The sequence below is a fragment of the Somniosus microcephalus genome, chromosome 24 (assembly GCF_052327205.1).
Source record: "Somniosus microcephalus isolate GS21.2 chromosome 24, FLI_Smic_1.0, whole genome shotgun sequence".
In the NCBI taxonomy this organism is placed as follows: domain Eukaryota; kingdom Metazoa; phylum Chordata; class Chondrichthyes; order Squaliformes; family Somniosidae; genus Somniosus; species Somniosus microcephalus.
In genome coordinates this window covers 13,536,802-13,555,375 of record NC_141010.1, presented here as the reverse complement: position 1 = coordinate 13,555,375, position 18,574 = coordinate 13,536,802, and the positions used below count along the sequence as shown (strand labels likewise).

General features: G+C 43.1%; 1 protein-coding gene across 15 annotated transcripts in view; it reads left to right on the top strand.

The window, feature by feature from the left end:
* The window catches only part of gpatch8 (G patch domain containing 8), a 150,224-nt gene that overhangs the window by 116,123 nt on the left and 15,527 nt on the right, over positions 1-18,574 (top strand). For all 15 annotated transcript variants that reach the window (XM_085966231.1, XM_085966243.1, XM_085966247.1 and 12 more), the window contains one exon: positions 10,166-10,309. In XM_085966231.1, coding sequence (XP_085822357.1) covers positions 10,166-10,309 — 144 coding nt within the window. The remainder of the gene's footprint in view (positions 1-10,165; positions 10,310-18,574) is intronic.

The following is an 18,574-nucleotide window of genomic DNA, read 5'->3' as shown; positions in this document are numbered from 1 at the left end:
TTTCCGATTCTGCTGTATCCGAAACTATTCTGAGCTGTAGCTTCTGTCCTATTCTTCCCTTCATCAACACTAGATCTTTCTGCTGCTTATTGATTGCTTTGACTTGGCTTTCAGTGTTCAGCTCAGTTAATTCATAGGTTATGGTTATAAATCATACTTCTCCATAAAATATTTTATCGCCATTAAAGAAAATGTGTAGTTTGAAACTGTAACTTGAGTACATGCGGCTGTAATTCTAAAAATGCCAGTTGGTAAAGTCGTAATTTATAGCGAACCCTCTAGATGCCATACTGCATGTGTAACACATTCTCGTCACTTTTCTCTAGTACTGTATTGTTGACTATTTTAGATTTAAAAAAATATATATTTTTTGACCTGTTTTAAATCGTTCCCATTGTTATTTTAACATCTTGCTGAGTTTTGGAGATGGAGTTGACATTGTATCTGTTGTGCAGACCCATGCATGCAGATCAGGATCATTACACAAATTTCAATTTTTTTATTTGTCACATAACCAAATACAACAAGTGAAATCCAGTCAGTGAAATGCTTTTTTCTTAACGAGCCGAGCGCACCAAGCAGCAAAGGGCACTTAGCTGCCTGGTACGCACGGAGCCCGCAAGGACGGCAGCCATCTTCATCGGCGCCATCACAATAGGGTCCGCTCTCGCCTCGCTGCGCCTTTCCCGCACTCCTGCCCGACAATCTTCAGCCGCCGTGGTACCGACGTCCCGGGGCCTGCTTCTCCCTGGCTCTCCTTCCACCCGGTCTGACCTCATCACTGAGTTGGTATCACTTTGAACATGTGCAGAACAAAACTTCCCCATAGTGCAGAGTGGGTCATATTATAGATGCGGGGCTTTTATCTGTGACTCTGCTCTATAGGAAATGAGGCCACAATTAGCGTGAATGTGAAATTTGCCGGTTCGAGGGTAGGTGTGACGCCTGCTTGAGGTAGGGATGCTAGTTGGCCTGGAGCACAGTATGTATGTAGGTAAACGGATGCTTGTGGCAAAACTGGACATGGAATAGTTTTTGTGGCTTCTCTTTTAGATGTGTTAGTTATTCTAGAAACTTGGCTAGAGAACTTGCTTAATTCAGTGCTAACAGAGCAGCCTGCTTCATGTACTAATTAACAGAAGTCAACTGATGCAGCCTTCAGATATTTAGGGCATAATAGTTTGTTTTGATCATTATGGAATCGTCACAAATATCTAGCAGGAAATTTTCATCAAATGCTGGTTCATAGCACTAATGGCCTGGATTTTGCATGGAGAATAAGAGTGAGGCTATCGGCGCTCGCCGTTCTTATGGAGTAAATGGGGCAGCAACTTCCGGAGTCCGCACATGCACAGTTAAATGCGGAAATCCGGAAGTTGCTGTCTCGAGTTACCCTGCCCCTCCACAGGCTGCACTATACCGGTACCCTGCCTATAGACGCGGCATGGAAACCCATGCAAGGGTTGTGAAGCTGGGGTACTTAGCCACCAGTCACCCACTAAACACGGTAGAAAAAGTTAGGGCTGGTGCTTTCAGGTGAAAGTGAATTTTTAGAGGCATTATAAGTCATAATTACTGCCAAACAACCTCTCTGGCACTGAAAATTTAATTTTACAAGAATGGAGTCTCACTCCTTCAGCATTTAATTAGTGTTTGAGATTTTTAAAATAAGATAATTGAGTTTTACTTTTTCTTCCTGTCTCTCCTATCTCCCTCTCTTAATCCCATCTTTCTTTCCTTTTTTCTTGCTTTCCGTACATGATTTTACAATGGATTTATACTTCCTGCGTGTCTGTGAGGATTCTTCAATCTGATTGGTTGAAGAGACACGCTGTTGCTTGTTCTGCTCACACGCCACAGATCCGCTGTAGAGAGCGCTGCGCTGGAAAAGATCTCTAGGAACCATTAGTTGTCGCTCAAAAGCCAGCGGAAAGTCTGTGGGCAGCTGTCAGCGTGATGAATGGCGAGCACCATTCCTTTGCCGCTGACTGCAAAATCGGGGCCAATATTTTCATTGTGTTCAGTTTTTAAAGTTGAAGAAACCTTTGGATTTCCAATTTAAAATGTCTTCCGAATGAAATAGGCTTTACATACAGATGCAATTTACTGCCAATGGAAGAACTGAGTAATTGCCATCTCTCTCTTTTTGGATCTTCATCTGTTATGAGATTTCTTTGGCATCATGATGGCTCCCAAGTGACCCATCTGGCAATGAAGGATTGGAACAGAGTCAGCCCTCTGTGACAGACTCAGGATTTCAATAGCAGTTAGGTAGTTCTGCAGTACTGCAGGGCATTGTTGATGATTGACCAGCTCATTAATGGGACTTGGAGGAGCAGGAGGCTGAGACTCTTCTCTTTCAGCTCCATGATGGGTGAGATGGTCCTTTCTGGGAAAGCAGCAGGACAATGAACTGTACCTTTAATGGTGCCCTGTGCTGATATGCTATATTGTTTGAGCTGGTTAAACTATAGCACACCTGCGCACACGGGTGTCCCTGAGTTTTGTTTTTCACTAACCTGCACTGAACCTCCCTGAACTTGAGTAGGTGGGGTATGACCTTGTATGGACTCGATATTGGGCAGACAGAAACTGTACCTTTTGTGAAGTTTTCAGTAGCTTGCTTTGGCATTTCTTAAGCATGCTGATGGGTATCCATGCATGTTAGACACCTAGCTGAACAAAACTAAACTGACCAGCTGGCCCCCGCTTTGGCAACAGTTGGGCATACATAAGGCCTTTGCCCTTGCAGTGGGAGAGGAATATGAGCCAGCATTCCCATTCCTGATTGCTATCCAGTGCTAGAGAATGAACCTGTGTGAATGTTGTGAGGACAGAACAGGATTGGTTCAAACAACCTGCGAACACTTACTGTCTAGGTTTAGACCGTCACTTGAGCCCATAGAACTATATCAAAGAGTCAACATCTTTGAGTTTATTGTTGATTAGATTGCCTTTACCTGTCGTACTGTTAGTACATAAAATGTAGTTTGGAAAAAAGTGTTTAATTTTACTTAAGACACCTGTACTTGCATAAAAACGCAGTTCTCTATAAATGTGTCATTGAGCGCTGTACAGTCAGCTCTAGAAAATGTGTTCCAGTTAGAAAATTGTGGGGGGCGGATGGCAGGATGCCGACATTATCGTGATGAGTACATTCTGAATATAAAGCGACAGAAGAATTCGGTCCTTAGGGGGAAGAATGCAGTTCCTTTGCGCCTCCTGTTAGCGCCCTAAGAGGGTGCTAATGGGGCGCAAAGCAACTAGCGCCCGGGCGCAGCGCCGCGAGATTCAGCGGGAGGTTAGTGGCAGCGGTAAATGTTAGTGCGCTGCGCCGCCAGCGATGATGTCATAGCCGTGCGCAGCGCCCCAGCTGCGATCTTCGGTAGCGCCCCCTGACTTACCCCCAGACGCTCTGTTCGACGGGGTCAGGGTGGCCTATCTGCAGCCGGGGCGGCACTAATTAAAGGCGAGGTGCTGGATGGCCATTTTTGTTGCTGGCCGCCTGCTGGCACCTGCCCCCGTTGCCATCCCCAACCTTCTGAGAAGCCCCCCCCTCCCCCCGCGGAGTGCCGGTTGCGCTCCCTGAGCCCGGCACTTCTCTTGTGCCGGCACGCCGATCCCCGGTGGCCCAGCTGGGCCCCGGATCGCGCTGTGCAAGTCTCCTCCCCTTTAAGAAGGTGAGGAAGGCCTGCAGTACCGCGGCGCAACATTCAGTGGCGCTGCGGCACATAGCGCCGTGATATTGACTCGCAGCGCCCCAAGAGGGACGAGGGGGCGCTTCCAGTAGCGCCCCTCCTCCCTCTCGGGGTGCTACCTGGGAAAATCGGCCGTGGGGGTGCTAATTTTTTCGGGGCGCTAAAAGTAGCTTATTGTTTTGGTGACCATGCTTATCAAGTTGCAATATGTAGGGTTTTTCCCTTGAATGGGCTTGAAATCTCAAGAATCAACTAAGAAACCGTAGTTATTTTAAACCTTCTAAATAATTTTATTGACCTTAAGACACAAACAGTTTTCCAGATAAAGAAACCTTATTCTGAGGAGTGCAGTGTGAAACTCCGTGATTCGTTCCCCTGTTTCGGGAGATGAGGGGGTTAATGCTTCACCAACGACGATGACTTTGACGACTTAATGCTGTGGCTGATGTGTATGAATGATGGTGAAATGAGTTGAAGCTGTAAATTTTAACACTCAGAAGAAACACGCTAGTGTGGGTTTTCCGTTTCCTTGTTTCCGCTGGTTTGCACTGATTTATGCCAATTTGGGCCCATTTTGAGTTTTGGTGTATTCTAATGAGATTAGGAGGATACTTGGGCGTTTTTTGACATCGGCAAAATGGGTGAAATTTCAGGTGCAATTTCCCGGTTGCGCCCACGGAGGAAGGCCCCAGGTCCAAGTTAGTATTGCAATGCTTCTTGAAGTAGCATTACACTGAACACATTTGCCAAAAGTGATTTGCAAAACTATATATTTATTTAAATTCATTAACTTTTTGAGCCTAACTTTTGAATTTCTCTTGGTGAGTATGGGAAAGGGGTTAGTCTGTCTCTTAGTCTGTGAACAATTGCTCCAACTCCCAGCTTGAAAATCCATAATGGTACTTAAAACAGAATGTAACAGTTACTTTAAAATATAAAGTAATTTTAGTTACATTGAAGATGAATGTGTCTGTCATTTTAGTTTTTATTGTCGTCTCAAACTTTTTTTAAAAATGAGATAAACTTGCAACAAAGGTGATGCAAGCTTATGATTGTATAGATTTACTTGAAAGAATCATTCTGGTGAAATTCATGAAGGCTATCTGATCTATTTGTTGTCAGTGTCCCTGTAATAACTTGAGAAACCTTTGACAAATTTGCACTAGCTTCAATATAGCGTAGGCATTCGGTTGCATAGTCTTTAAAGAATTAAATGCGATTATAGTTTACTTCTTGGCAGGTTGATTTATGACTTAGCTGTGGGAATCTGTCAGACTTGTCCTTTAACATGCAGTAAAAAAAAATTCAAACCAAAAGCCGAGATTATGAGGTGGTGCAATGATTGCCATGAATATACAATCCTCATGGAAGCTCCTCCAATATTAATCTAATACTGTATTAGCGACAGCAATTTAATTTTTGCAAGCTCTGAAAATAAAAATTTTAGTAAACCAAAGATCAGAAAGAGTGATCAACATATCCTGGTTAAATACCCTTGGGTCCCCTTTTGGCCCATTCATAGAGCATACTAAAGTCCATTTCTAAGGAATAACTGCCAATTTTGGTATTTTATTTGTCCAATTCTGTTCTGGCTACTACAATGGAAGTTCTTTCCTCCCGCTCAGCGTGCAGTCTGCGTCAGGAATTTTACCTACCTGTTCTCTGGTGGCAAAAACCCATGGCTCTTGCCTACTTCCACTTTCATAAAATAGCTTGCTTACACCTGTATCTCTGCTCATCTGCTGCTGAAACCCTCATCACCTCCAGACTCAACTATTCCGATGCTTTTCTGGCTAGCCTCCCATTCTTCACTGTCCGTAAACTTCAGCTCATCCAAAACTCTGCTGCCTGTATCCTGTCCCGCCCAAGTCCTGTTTGCTTATCGCTCGTGTTCTCATTGACCTACAGTCCACCAACTTCAATTTTAAAATTCTCATCCTTGTGTTTAAATATGCCCATGACCTCGCCCCCTCCATATCTCTGTAACCACCCCAGTGCAGCAACTAGCGCCCCTCCCCTCCCCCCAACTGTGATTCAGGCCCCATATGCATTCCCTAGCTCTGTAACCTCCTCCAGCCGCCTTTTCTCTTTGCCTCCACCCTCCCCTCACCCCCTGCAACTCTCCTTTGACTCTGACCTTTTGTGTAACCACTCTCTACGACTCTGACCTTTTGTGTAACCACTCTCTACCGTTGCCATCATGGCCTTGCTTTAAGCTGCCTAAGCCGAATGCTCTGGATTCACTCCCCAACCCCCTCCTTCCTTTGGCCCTTTTAAGACCCTCCTTAATAGTTTACCCCTTTGCCCAAGCTATTTGGTCATCCCTCCTAATACTGTATCTCCTTTGACTTGGCATCCCTTTTTTTTATATACCTCTGTGCAACACCACAGGACATTTTACTGCGTTAAAGGTGCTATATAAATGGAAGGTGTTCTTTTTACATGGGCAACGTCCACTCCAGCAATGCTTGATTTAGTATTTGTTGAAAATATTCTGACAGTGAGGTAGCTATGATGTCGGAAGGGATTTACTCAAGTGGGGAGCTGAGGTATAAATTGTAATAATGGGGCTGGGGTGTATTAGAGATGCGGGGCCAATTTTGTGGGCACAGAGTAGGTGGGGAATAGCTTGCCCATCTTTTTAAATCGTAAAATAAATCAGCAGCTCCTTAATTTTTTAAGCATCTAGAAACATTAAATTTGCCCAGATATTGTGTGGTGGACTTTTTTTTCTTCTCAACATCAGATTTGTGTGAAAGGTGCAGGAGATGCAAAGTGGTGGAGAGTGCAGGTTGTGCATGAAAATGAGACGGGAGAGTGATGCTGAAAAGATGTTCGTCAGGACTGCTGCATTGGTCTTTCCTGGAGCAGTGTTGTGATTATTTCTTTGCCAAATTGAAGTGTATATTTGGCCCTAATTTTTACCCTGTAATTTTTTTCACAATGCTTAAATGCTGGTGGTACTTACAACTGATTCATCAGTTTTGCAAGTTAACCATTTGAAAGTTTATGCAAAGATGAACAAAAATTGCTTGACATTCTGTTAATACCAGTCATACCAAAATCCTGCTCTTCAAAGGAGGATACTGCAGAATTATGTAGAGGATGGGAAGTAAGTTTACCAACGTTGTTCCATGTGTTTTGTCCAGAAATTGGTGGTGTCACTTTTTACAAGCTCCTGCCAAGCCCTGTAAGTACTTCCATTCTCTGAGTGTGACATTCAAGCAGATGAGCATCTGAGGTGGAGTGTAATTGCTGTTCTATTGGCGCTGTTTGAATTCAGATTCTGGGAGACGGGTATATGTAAGCTAGCTCTTGGCGTGTATACCACCAAGTCTGCTCCCTTTTCTGGCTGGCAGATTCATAGACAGTTTTTCAGATCGAATGCAACCAGTGCTTTACTTCAATAGAACAAAAGTCAGACTGGCTAGGTTTGAAAAGGGACTGCTTGAACTAAAGCACACTGATGTCAATACTGGGAATCAGATAGGCTCCAAAGCATTGATCTCTTGCCTCACTTCAGAAGACTGTACCTACTTCTGTTTCACTCAGCAGATAGATTTATTGCCGACTCCACAAAGGAACACTTGCAATACAATTTAAATTGATAGGATTTTTTTTGGAGGGGGAGAATGCATAGAACACATCTTGAGTGATCACTTGCTGTTCACGGTACTTAACTTCAGCTTGCGCAGTTTTTAAGCTGAGAAATGTAATTGGTATGCACACACAGCTTGTGTGCAACTTCGGGCTTACTCATGCATGAATTGTGACCTTTCCAAATGGAGGCTTTAGTTCCAGTCAGCAACATGTGAAGTCATTGCACTGGCTACTATTGAATGCTTTTCTTTAAAAATGAATTGCCCGCTACTGCACAATTTGGGACAGCAGTTCCACCTTGATGCAGATTTTTGTGATGCACAAACCCAAGATGTGATTTGTGCATTGGTGCATGTTAATAGTTCACAACCATCTTGACAAATGACTGCCTGTGCTTAATTCTGGGAATGAAGATGGTCATTGTAATTAAATTGTATTATATTCCTAAGTATGCACACTTCTGTTATCTACTTTTGATTGTCCTTGTGTGGCAAATAGACTGAGATACAAGATCCTTATATGTCATTGTTTGAGTACCCAAAATGATGCATATTTTTGTAGTAGAAAGCACTTGCTAAATTAAAAACAATTGGACATTTGAGCCCTATAAAGGTGGTGTAATGCTGTCCTGGCTGACTGTCTGGAAATCAGACAACTCAATACCAGTCCAGTAGAATTATATTAATTGCACCACATTTTCAGATGTACTTCATTGTATTCATTGCTTTCGACCCAAATGTTTGCCACATAGCGTAGAGCTTGTGTATGCTATATTCTGTGTTGGCTGGTGACATGAGAAGTTGTATCTACTTCAAAATTCAATAACTTAATCTACTTGACTACTTCTCAGCACAAACTACCTGCAGATTCTCTGCCGAGGCAATGTAAATTCTTCTGTTGAGTGGACAAGGTCTTGCTCAGTTTCAAAATGCTTTCATTGCTACGGGAGCAGTATTATAGCTCTTACCAAAGAGCTGGTCGTTTATGAAGATCCTGCTTTGGTTGGAAATTTAGTTACTTAATTGTGAACTTTTAGAAATGTCTGAGATTTTTAGAGAAATTTGAATTGGTACATGTGAAGAAAAACAGCTTTTATTTAAAAAGAATTGGATTTAGAAGGTTAAAGGCTTCCAATGAAATGGTAGAACTTTTCCTAACGAAATTAGTTCTACAGTTGTCACTCAGCTAAAGTACCTTAATAAATCTATCTCATAGAGTAAGTTGGCTAGACTTTGGCGACGCTGTAAATATAGTTAGGACGATCATGCTATTAGTTCAGTAGCCTGCTGCATGTACAGGAAACTCTTTGGTATCCGGCACCGACGGGACTGGGATGGTGCCGGTTGATTAAAAATTCCGGATGACGGAGAGGGTTATCTACCGAGGCTATTTTTAACAAACAAAAATTAAAAAATCAAGAAATGTGCAGTACAGTAATTGGGTAGTCACCTACAGAATGTTGTGTTAAATGGATGGTGGAAGATGCTTGATTAAGTACAGTACTGCCAGTTGAGAGTGATCCATAACTCTTTAATTATTTAACAGTAAAACAAACCTTATACAGTAAATAGAAAAATGGTGGATCGGAAGAGACTACCAGCAGCGCGGGAGAGTCAGGCTCCTGTTATTGAGGTGTTCGGACTTCCGACAGCGCCAAGAAGCCGAGTAGTGGCAGTTTGGAGAACTACCCCCACTGACTAACTCGGCCACCGGGGGAGACTTGGACTCGGCAACATTGCCGGTTATTGAGGTGTTGTTTTCGGTGTATGAATTTTGCCGGTTAATAGAGAATTCCGGATATTTAGGTGCCGTTTAAACGAGAGTTTCCTGTAGTCTTTCACAGTTCCTAAGTGATGGACTTTTCTTTTTGACAGCATTGTCAGAACCGTTCCAGAATAAAGCAAGCTGATTTTTTATTACGTCAAAAAAATGTAAATTTTAGTCCTCATATTTTCCATCATTAACCATCTGGATAAACATATTTTTAAAGTTTTAAAAACCTTGAATTGGCAAGAAGCACAGGAATACATGGAATCATATTGAATTTACTGTATCCTGTACTCTGTTAGTCGTTGCATTTGTTGTGCTAAACTTACGGATTTCCTTTTTTCTGGCAAGCATTTTAGGAGACCAGTGGCATAGTCGGTTGATCCTTTCATCTCTCGAACCTGGGTTCAAATGGAGCCCAAACGGTAGTGTGAAAGTCCTCCCCCACTTCCCCTCTGCTGGCTGTCGGGACCTTGCATAATATGAGTTTGAGCATTCTCGATCGATTTCCAAGTAGCTGCAGGCTATTAATACAAAGCAGCTCATAGTTCAGAACAAATTGGCACTGAATTGCCAATTTTCAAGGGTGGCTCATGTTGGAAACAGAGAAAATTGTATTCTTGTTGCTTTTATGAGGGTTTAGCTACTCTTTTATAGCAGAGTAGTGAAGCTTTTGGATATGAAATGCTTGACCTGAGGTTGCTTGACGCTGACACTAGGTTTCCAGAATAATAAACGGTTCCATATCCAGCTGACATACCTTGCCGTTTTTCCCCAAATTTATTTTATTGTTTAAATTGCCTGAGAATTTACACATTTTTCAGGTTGTTATAGAATACAGACTGATGGTACATCTGGAGCACAAACATGCATGAGGGAATAATCCATTTTATGCAGTTCTCAAAGGGATGTTGCTACGAATAAATCTTGAATTACCAAAACTCAACAATTTATTATTTATATGGCCAACATTTAAGATATTAAATGTCGACAGGTGCACTGACGAGAACCACTGTAACTACTGAGGCAGTGCAATTACATTGCTTCGAACCTTTCCACAGTGCAACATGGTGATGTTTTTCTGTCTCTCTCTCACTCAGGATTATGCTGAAAAAGAAAAGGCAATTGCAAAAGCTTTAGAAGACCTGCGAGCGAATTTTTACTGTGAATTGTGCGATAAGCAGTACCAGAAACATCACGAGTTTGACAACCACATCAATTCTTATGACCATGCTCATAAGCAGGTGAGTTGCTGACGTTCTGAAACCCATCACTCAGGATTAATAGCAAAAGTTCATGTTTGGTTTTTGCTTAAAGAAGGTTTGTGCTTCACAGGAAGTTTCAGATTTTTGCACTAATTGAGCCACTGATGAGAATTTGTTGGTAAAGAACCTAATCGGCTTTGATGCACCAACATTCATAATGCTGGCAAAAAGCAAGAACATTTTTTTTGCACTCTTTTTTAACTACACCAATAACTGTTCCCATTTTTACTCGCATTGCTTGAGTTCATGATATCTGTGGTTGGCAAGGTGGGATGGCTGAGTCTGTGTGAGCAGTTAATTTACTCCATAACCTTTCAAGGAAGGGATGGGAAGGGACTTTTACAATTTAGACTTCTGCTCCAGTCACTTTTTCTCATACCCGACACAAAAGCCAGCTCCCATGGAATAGCACATCCTAGCTGAACAGTAAAGCCATTTATTGTCTCTGGATTTGCAGGTAGCATTTCCACTAATGACATACCAGAATAAACTACCAAACAGGTTTATTTACAGTTAGTCATTTACAGAAGCAAGCAATAACTGAGCTATTAAATATTGGGAAGACCGAAGCCATTGTCTTTGGCTTCCACCACCGATTCCATCCCCCTCCCTGGCTACAGTCTGAGGCTGAACCAGCTTTTTCGCAACTTCATCGTCTTATTTATACCCGACCTGAGCTTCCAACCCCATATCCTCTCCATCACCAAGACCGCCTACTTCCACTTCCGTAATGTCGCCCATCCCCGCCCCGGCTTCAGTCATTCTGCTACAGAAATTCTCATCCATGCTTTTGTTACCTCCAGATTCAACTATTCTTCTGCTGTCCTGACAAACTCAGCTGCCCATATCTTAACTCGTACCAAGTCCTGTTCACCCATCACCCCTGTGCTCTCTGACCTACATTGGTTCTCCATCCAGCAATGCCTTGAATTTAATATTCTCATCCTTGTGTTCAAATCCTTCCATTGCCGTGTCTCTCTCTATCTGTAATCTCCTCCAGCCCTACAACCCTCTGAGAACTCTGCGTTCCTCCAGTTCTGGCCTCTTGTGCATCCCCGATTTAGTTCGCCCCACCATTGGCGGCTGTGCCTTGCTGAACACTACCTGTGGTGTTTGGAAAGTGCTGTTTGCATGAGGACTGTCCTAATTACGTTGGCATCCATTAATAGCCCTCTGATCCATGTTTATTATTTCTAGGACTTGGTGACTTTTTATCTAAATAGCTATCAGTTACATTTTTTCCTTGTATCCTTCATGTACAGCCAAAAAAATAGAACCATTCTCAAGCCTGCAGTTGTAGACGTCATTTTTCGGTTGTTACCTTTCTTAAAAGGGCTTATTGTGAAGTTAAGGACTTGAGTACAGAGAGAAAATCAATAAAGAAATATTAAAGCAGCCTTTTATAACTTAAACTTGACCAATCTCTGATCCATCATATATCACACTAGCGTACCTTTTTTTCTCCCTACCATTGACCTAGACAAGTATAGTAGAACTGCCCTCAGTTGAGACTGTGATTTGATCGTCCAGCTGGGAGTCCCAGTCTCCCATTGTTTTTATTATGGAGAGCAGTTATTGGCTTCCTTATCTTCTAAATACTCTACTCACACTGGTGATTTCATACCGTGAGACAAGTTGCCTTTTGAAACAAGACATTCTCACAGTAGGAATTTTCAGCTATATCTGTTTTTTCATATATAACACTTATTGGCTTTTTATGCGGTTTAATTATTTTGGTACCAAAAAAAATGTGTAAATGAAATTGTGCTTTCCCTAACTATCCTGCTAATTGTTCATCCCTCATTGTCCAGCCGTGGTCCTGAAAATTGTTCAAGCATAAAGTCAATTAACTAACTCCAGAAAGCTTATCCCTGGAGTATTCAAGTATCTGCTTGAGTTGATAACAGGAACATTATTTTTGTGCTAATCTTTAAATAAGTTATCTCAATTTTTGGCACTGTAGCTATCTTTAGTAAAACTGATCTACCTATTTGGATAATATAGCAGAGCCTTTAGTCCCATCACTCATTCATATCACTATCCATTTATTACCTTCCAGTTTCAGAATCCCCAACTATTAGATGGTTTCCACGTTTCAGTCTCTTCTGTAACAAAATGATACCTGGTTTGTGTCATAAATCATTTCTCGTTATTGCTTTTTAAAAAAAAAACCCAGAAGCTAAAACAGAACCAAACTCTCTCTAAAACTGGGGCCATTGTTTCTTTCCTCTTCATTTCATTCCATGATCTGAATACATAGAAAATATTGTAGGAGACTGGTTTGTTTCCTAGATTGCTTGTATGCCAAGCTTCCAATCTCAGCTCGAAAGTCTAGGAGAGAAAGTACTCAGCAGAGGTGAGGCACTTCCCTCGAAGGAGGAAAAGTCACTTGTGCTTGCCCTGAAATAATTCAAAGACTAAGGCGGAGAAATGGAGAGGTTGTTTAATGTCATTCACAGTTCAACCATTTTCTCTGACACTCCTGTTTGCGTTCTCACTGATGGTCATCTAGTTTTTTGAAAGCTTGTTTTTTCATTGTTAAAATATTATTGTTCTCTTTCCCTTGAAAAAAAATTATTTTTGGAAATGATTCTTCTGTCTTAGTTAACCCTTCACTTCAAACTATTAAGTTGTCCTTCAGTTCCTTCAGCTTTAAGGATTGGATGGGCTGGACCATGGGAATTTTCAATAGTGATTGTGCATGCCACTCTATATCAATTGACGCAAATGCATTTTGCAGACCTGTGTCAGTTTTCCAGCCAGCTGGCTGTCTGTCTGGCAGCTTGCCCATGACTCATAACCCAGTTCCTACATTCAAGACTGGAGATTCAAAATCAAGCCCCTGAAATGTGCCTCTAATTCTCTAACATTAGAATAACCGAGCCACATTATTCAAGGTATTGCTTAAAATAAAATTAGCAGGTACTGTTTACCTTGAATTGTATAAATCAATGTGAAAACAAGTGATGACTCTTTTGCTTGTTTTTTTGAAAGAAAATGATCCTAGTGCAATAGTGTTAAATTGGAAACCTGCTCTGTGGTTGAGGAAAGTTTATAAAATCATGCTGATCTGTTAATGTCGCATTAGGACATGATCAGAATCAGCTATGATGTCTTCTACAGTTAAATATCAATTGACACTGCCCAGTGTGTAGAATGAGCACTCTGAGGAGTTCCAGGAAAGGGGGTTGCTGACACTTCTGGAGCCATTTTTCAACATAAATTGGGGCAACAAAATTATAATTCTGCACTTCAGAACAAGAACATTTTGCTGCACTTTTGGAAGGGGGGGGTGCATGAATTGAAGGTGGTTAGGTGAAGTCGAGCTTGGGTATTAAAGTCTGCAGGTTGTCTGAGAAAGAAAAATTGAAGGAAGCAAAGAGCTCCATTGTTTTACGGTCCTGGATAAAGTTACACCATACAAATTCATTTATTTGGTGTAGGACATTGCTGCACCCACATCACTTAACTCCACCATATCAAAATTTAATATTGGTATACAGGTAGACTACCCTTTATCCGGACTTCCGAAAACCGAAACCCTCTAAAAACCGAAGGTTTTTTCGTTCAGCGTAAGTCGTGCGTACGAACGAAAAAACCTTCGGTTTTTAGAGGGTTCCGGTTTCGGAAGTTCGGTTAAAGGGTAAGTCGTGCGCACGACCCCCCGCCGGCCCCGACAACCGCCGACCCCGCCAGCCCCGACAACCGCCGGCCCCGACAACCGCGGACCCCGCCGGCTCCGACAACCGCCGGCCCCGACAACCGCCGGCCCCGCCAGCCCCGACAACCGCCGACCCCCCCGCGGACCCCGCCGGCCCCGACCCCCGCCGACCCCGACTGACTTACGCTGAGCGTCAGCGTAAGTCGTGCGCACGACCCCCCGCGGACCCCCGCCGACCCACCTTCCGAAATCCGAAATTCTCCTTTATCCGAAACTCGGCTGGTCCCGAGGTTTTCGGATAAAGGATAGTCTACCTGTACCTTTTTATTTAAAATACTGCAATTTCCATGCAGTAAATTCAGACATTATCAGCCCAAACTTGTATCTTTGGAACGAATCGCGCTGTTGCAGCTGTATCACAATGGGATTATTTCCGTATGTATGACATTGCCAAACATCAAGGGGGAGAAATTCATTATAGCCCTGTTTGGGGTACCATCCTTTAAAAGTTGAGAAAATTAGCACCAGTCGCCAATGTTTCTCAACTTTTTAAAAATGTGGTTTTGCACTCCGTGAAGGTTGTGGAGCGCTAAATCAAGCACTCCACTTCATTCCTGGAACGCAGCAGGCGGGGTGGGAGTTGTGTAGCGCTGCACACTGGGCTGTGCAGCGCTGCCGCGTTGAAAGGCTCCTCGCCTCCCTTAAAGGGAAAGGCCATTGCTGCAGGCTCTGCAAGGAAAAAACTTACCTGGTCCCCGACGGCAGCTGCGATCCGGCCCGATCAGCCCAATGCACTGCAGCAGAGTGCCGGGCTGATCGATGGCTGCCGACGGGCGGGGGGGGAAACCCGCAAAGCACATTTCTGATTTTTTTCCCCCTACCTCGGCCACCTCGCCTTTAAGTCTCGCTCCCGATCAACGCCTCCTGCAAGCTGTCTGTGTCATCGCCCGGCGATGCTGCAGGGGGCGGAAATGAATTTAGGGTCTGGGATGGAAATGAAATTTCGGTACTGGGCCGATGCGCAGCCGGATGACGTCACGAACTCTGGGCACAGGAGATCGTGGCGGGTGGGGGTTATTGTCGCCGCAAACTGCCAGGTGAATTTCACGGGCGGTAGTAACATCGCCGCGCATGGGGTGTAAGTCCTTAGCGCCCCATTATCTCCCCCCAGAGGTGCTAACGGGAGGTGCTAAGGCACTGAATTTCTAGCCCCAAGTGTTTACACGAATATCAAATGATGCACAATGCTCCAATATTGAAGTCTATTCTACCCTGTGACATTCCTGGGCGTTCATGTGGATACTCTTAAAAATATTTGAGACTAAATAAAAAGATATTGTTCCTTAATGTTTGATGTGACGAGCATTAGCCTTGAAAATCTACACATCCCTTTGTACAGTTATATGGAAGTGCCATTACATCCTAAGTGGAAGAATACAGCCTGTTGCTGATGACTCCCCCGTAACAATTGATGAGTAACTCACCCTGCAACAACTATGAAGATGCACTATGGCACTTTTTCTAGTTCAAAGCACCAGCAAATCTTATTACAGTAACATCACGATATGTCTCATGGACTGTACTTGAGAAAGATGGAAGGGGTTGATATCCTAATACCTTTGATTGTCATAATGCATAAAGTCACTAATTAGAAGTACTTGTGGAGGTGAGGAGAAAGGACAGCCTTTAATCTGACCATTTCAGTGCATTTTTTTTCAGCCTTGTCATCTTCAAAACAAGTAGCACAGAATTACAAGCTGAAGGAAAGTTAACAAAACTAGAAATTGCATCCTCTTAATTGTATCTAATGTCTCGCATACTGTGTACTGCAGTAATACATTGGTTTTATAGACACTGTATTTTGCTATTTGAATATTTTAGCAAAATAGAAATATGCAGCACCATTGAAGTACATTCAGTTTAGGCTGTTCTGCAAATTTCAATTTACTTGATTCTAATACGCAGGTGTGTGCTGAAGTAGGAGCGAATGGGGTGTATAGTGTAGTCCTCGGGTACTGTCCGCCTCTCCTTCAAATCTGCCATCATCACCCCCTCAAAAAAACCAACTCTTCAGCCCGCCGTCCTTGCAAATTACCACCCATCTCCAACCTCCCTTTCCTCTCCCAAGTCCTTGAACATGTTGTCGCCTCCCGAGTCCGTGCCCATCTTTCCCAGAACTCCATGATTGAATCCTTCCAATCAGGTTTCTGCCCCTTCCACAGTACAGTGCTCATCAAGTCACCAATGACATCCTATGCGACTATGACAAAGGTAAGCTGCCCCTCCTCATCCTTCTCGACTTGTCTGCAGCCTTTGACATGGTTGACCACGCCATCCTCCTCCTATTTCTCCTCTACATGCTGCCTCTCGGCGACATCATCCGAAAACACAAGATCATTTTCCACATGTACGCTGACAACAGCAAGCCCCACCTCAGCACCTCCTCTCTCGACCCCTCCACTGTCTCTAAATTGTCAGACTGCTTGTCCAACAAAAATTTCCTCCAGCTAATTATTGGGAACACCGCAGCCATTGTCTTTCGTTCCCGCCACAAACTCCATTCCCTAGCCACCGATTCCATCCTTACTGTCTGAGGCTGAACCAGACTGTTCGCAACTTTGGTGTTTATTTGATCCCCAAATGATCTGTTGACCGCATAACGGCGCCATCACTAAGACCGCTTATTTCCACCTCTAACATCGCCCGACTCCGCCCTGCCTCAGCTCATCTGCTGCTGAAACCCTCATCCATGCCTATGTTACCTCTAGACTTGAAGCACCTTGAAATGTTTTACTACGTTAAAGGCGCGCTATATATATATATATATGTATATATATATATATATATATATAAATACACACACGTTGTTGTTGTAGTTGCCCCATAAATACAGTACAAGTATTTCCCTTCAGTTAATGCAGTGTCCTGGCTTCTTTCCTATTCTGTGATGTGATGCCACTATTATTCCATTCCTGCAGTTTGGGTTATAGAGCAGGGGTGTCCAACCCATGGCCCTAATGTTATATCATTTCTTCCCCAGTTCTGGCTAGCCAGCCCTATTAGTGCTTATATTTCTTATTTCCTGTTTGAATTCCATGGACCTGGAGGCTTCGAAAGGGCTTTTTATTTGTGCTGTTGTTTCTTTGGTGGATAAGTCCTAAATCTGATCATCAATATCCCTTAATATCAGTGGCTTAAAGATATATGAAAATTAATGGGAACATGGATTTTAAACTTGGTGTGTGGTCCCTAGCAATGTTCCTCTAATTTGTTTTTGGGGCCGTGCAGCCCATTCAAACTTCTGCACATGCGCGTTGTTTTGCACTGGGAAGCCGGCTCACTGGCTGTGTGGAACCTAGAGACGTCTGAGCAGCTTATAGGGAACGTTGGTCCCTATGGTAAATCCCTACATGGCCCATGAGAACAAAGACTTGAACATGGTGTTCTCTAAAGAGCTTTGAACTCTGAAAATTGCACAGTAGTAAAATTTATGGCCAGAGATCTGCTTACTCGCTTCTTCACACTTCCAGGGACTACAGCACTAGATGTGTGCTCTGTACTTTTACAGAACCCAGTAGGTTGGTGATTCTGACGACCAGAAGTGAGGATTGAATTGCTAAACTGCATTCCGCGATCCCATCACTCTGCAGTTCCTTGACTGCAGAAATAGCCGTGGATTTTCTTCCCCGCCACACAAGTGGCAGAATTGGTAGCAGGAGTGGTGGCAGAGGCGTACTCATCTTAGTTAATAGCCTGCGCTTGTGCCTCTGCTCACTGGAGACTTCCATATTAACTAAAACGCTGGCTATACATCTGCCTCTCCTGCTCTGTTACCATTCCTGATGATCCCACTGTTTTCCTACCATAACCTGGGCAACCTAAGCCATCAATCTACTGCTGGCTATATTGTCCCATCCTGCTCCAGGTCTCCGCTCCAGCTCTGGCTCCAATTTCCTTGCCTCCTCTCATCGAGTAGCTACAAGTTTACAGTTCCAAGTGCCTCTCTAAAACATGTTGTCATTTTAATCCAAAATAAATTCCATTACACTTTGCTTAACATGTAAAAATGTATAGACCACTTAGTCATTCGCTGCAGAAATTGACCTTAAGGTGCAGCAGAGTTCTAGGAGCCTTGAGTTTATTGCATAAAATAAAGGATGACTGGGAGTGTGGTAGAAACTGCAATTCAATCTTGAGGATCAGATGATCATTATAAGTTGGTCTAGCTTCAATGCTTGTGGTTTCTGATGTCACCTGAATCCCTTGATTGTATTACTGAATTGTAGTATACTGCTACACATTGGTTACTCTATATGTGCTGTAGAGTTTCTGTGATAATGGGGACAGGTTTTGACTAATTGCACTGGATGAGTACAACATTTTGTAGCAGTCGGGATTTTTATTAAAATAACTTTTGAAAAAAGTAACGAAGTGAATTACCCCTTGGTATGCTCCAGGAGGATTTTTTGTTGCTGCAACATCAGTAGTTAAAGGTGTTGGGGAGGGGGAACCTCGTCTATTATTTGACTGGGATATGAATGCCGTTGGTCTCTTTCCAGATTGATCTGAAAATAGGCCAGATG